This window comes from Plectropomus leopardus, unplaced genomic scaffold (genome assembly GCF_008729295.1).
Source record: "Plectropomus leopardus isolate mb unplaced genomic scaffold, YSFRI_Pleo_2.0 unplaced_scaffold23789, whole genome shotgun sequence".
NCBI classification, from domain to species: Eukaryota; Metazoa; Chordata; class Actinopteri; order Perciformes; family Serranidae; genus Plectropomus; species Plectropomus leopardus.
This window is the reverse complement of record NW_024625812.1, coordinates 1-1,437: the sequence shown is the minus strand read 5'-3', so window position 1 is coordinate 1,437 and position 1,437 is coordinate 1. Positions and strand designations below refer to the sequence as shown.

General features: G+C 38.6%; 1 protein-coding gene across 1 annotated transcript; it reads left to right on the top strand.

The window, feature by feature from the left end:
* Window positions 1-43: 43 nt before the first annotated feature.
* LOC121966264 (A-kinase anchor protein 1, mitochondrial-like) lies at window positions 44-1,347 on the top strand (the record flags this gene model as incomplete). Its single annotated transcript, XM_042516373.1, has 3 exons — window positions 44-194; window positions 1,016-1,083; window positions 1,274-1,347. Coding segments are annotated over 3 exons (293 nt in total), but the record flags the coding sequence as incomplete, so codon positions are not given.
* Between the last annotated feature and the right edge of the window lie 90 nt (window positions 1,348-1,437).

The window sequence follows — 1,437 nt, the reverse complement described above, 5'->3', positions numbered from 1 at the left end:
GTGTGTGTGTGTGTGTGTGTGTGTGTGTGTGTGTGTGTTTCAGTTGGTGTGATATGTGCAGCTCCGGCGGTGGAAGGAGCGTGGTGGAGAGCTCAGGTCATCACCTTCTACAAAGAAACCAGTGAAGTGGAGATCAGATATGTGGACTACGGCGGCTACGACAGAGTGAAGATCGACTCACTACGGCAAATAAGGCGAGTGTCGCACTGTCAAGTAAACTGCTGCTGCAACTTACGATTATTTTGAAAATCGATTAATGGGTTGATGTTTTTTTAAATTAATCAATTTTAAAAACTAAAAATAGAAATAATAATAAATAAGCTTTTTTTTCTCCATCACTTTGTTCAAAATCAGATTATCACTGATAACAGTGCAGAAAGTGCATGAACATCCCTGAGCGGTCAAAATAATATTAAATTATAAAAAATAACTGCAACATCAGATCTGAAACAATTCAAAAACTCGATATTGACAGCTTTTACGACACAGTTACGTTTCCTTACTTCAAATTGAACATACGTGGTTTTTAGTCGACTTACACCGCCGTTGAGCTTTCATCCTCCTCACTTTGGATTTCGTTTTAGAAGCTGCATCATAACCGACGTACTCGCGTGATATTGCCGTCTCACTTTTGCAAACAGGGCAAAGATTTAGTAAATAATGGCGACAAACGGCAGACAAGAGTGAAGGTAGAATACAGCAGGAAATTTTGGGGCAGAGACATATTAGATAAATACTGTAACAAAAAGGCAGTACACACAGAACAATGATAATAATACTATTAACAGCAATAATAAGCAGGCTCAGGCCCAATTAAAAACGTAAATAAATAAAATAAATTAGGGGCTAAAATTAAAAAAACAAAATAAAAATTAAAATAAATACATGAAATTAAAAGATGAGTTAATACACATAAAAAAATAAACTAAAAAGAAGAATTAAAAGATATATTAAATGTTTGTTTGCTACATTTTATACGTAACCTTTAACAGATTGCTCCTTTTTTGTTTTCCAGGTCTGATTTTGTAACACTACCGTTTCAAGGTGCTGAAGTGCTGCTCGACAACATCGCTCCTCTCCCAGGTACATCGCTGTTTGTGTTTGCACGTCGTTTTAAAACGCACAGGAAACGCTCGGCGTTCGGGATGGATGTAAAATGAATCCCGCTTTTTTTTTTTTAGTGTTTGTTCCTTTGATGACGGCTTTGTTTGCTTTCGTTTAAATGAGTCCTCGAAGCTGGAATTTGTTCTGACACGTTTAAAATGTTCATCAGGAGAGGATCGTTTTTCGCCGGAGGCCACGTCAGCGCTGGAGGAGATGACCAGAGGAGTGGCGCTGCTCGCACAGGTCGGTTAACCCCTTCCTCACTAAATTAACTGCAGAGTGACAGTCAGCTGTAACTGACGGACATCTGTCTCTCTGTCTGTCTCTCTGTCT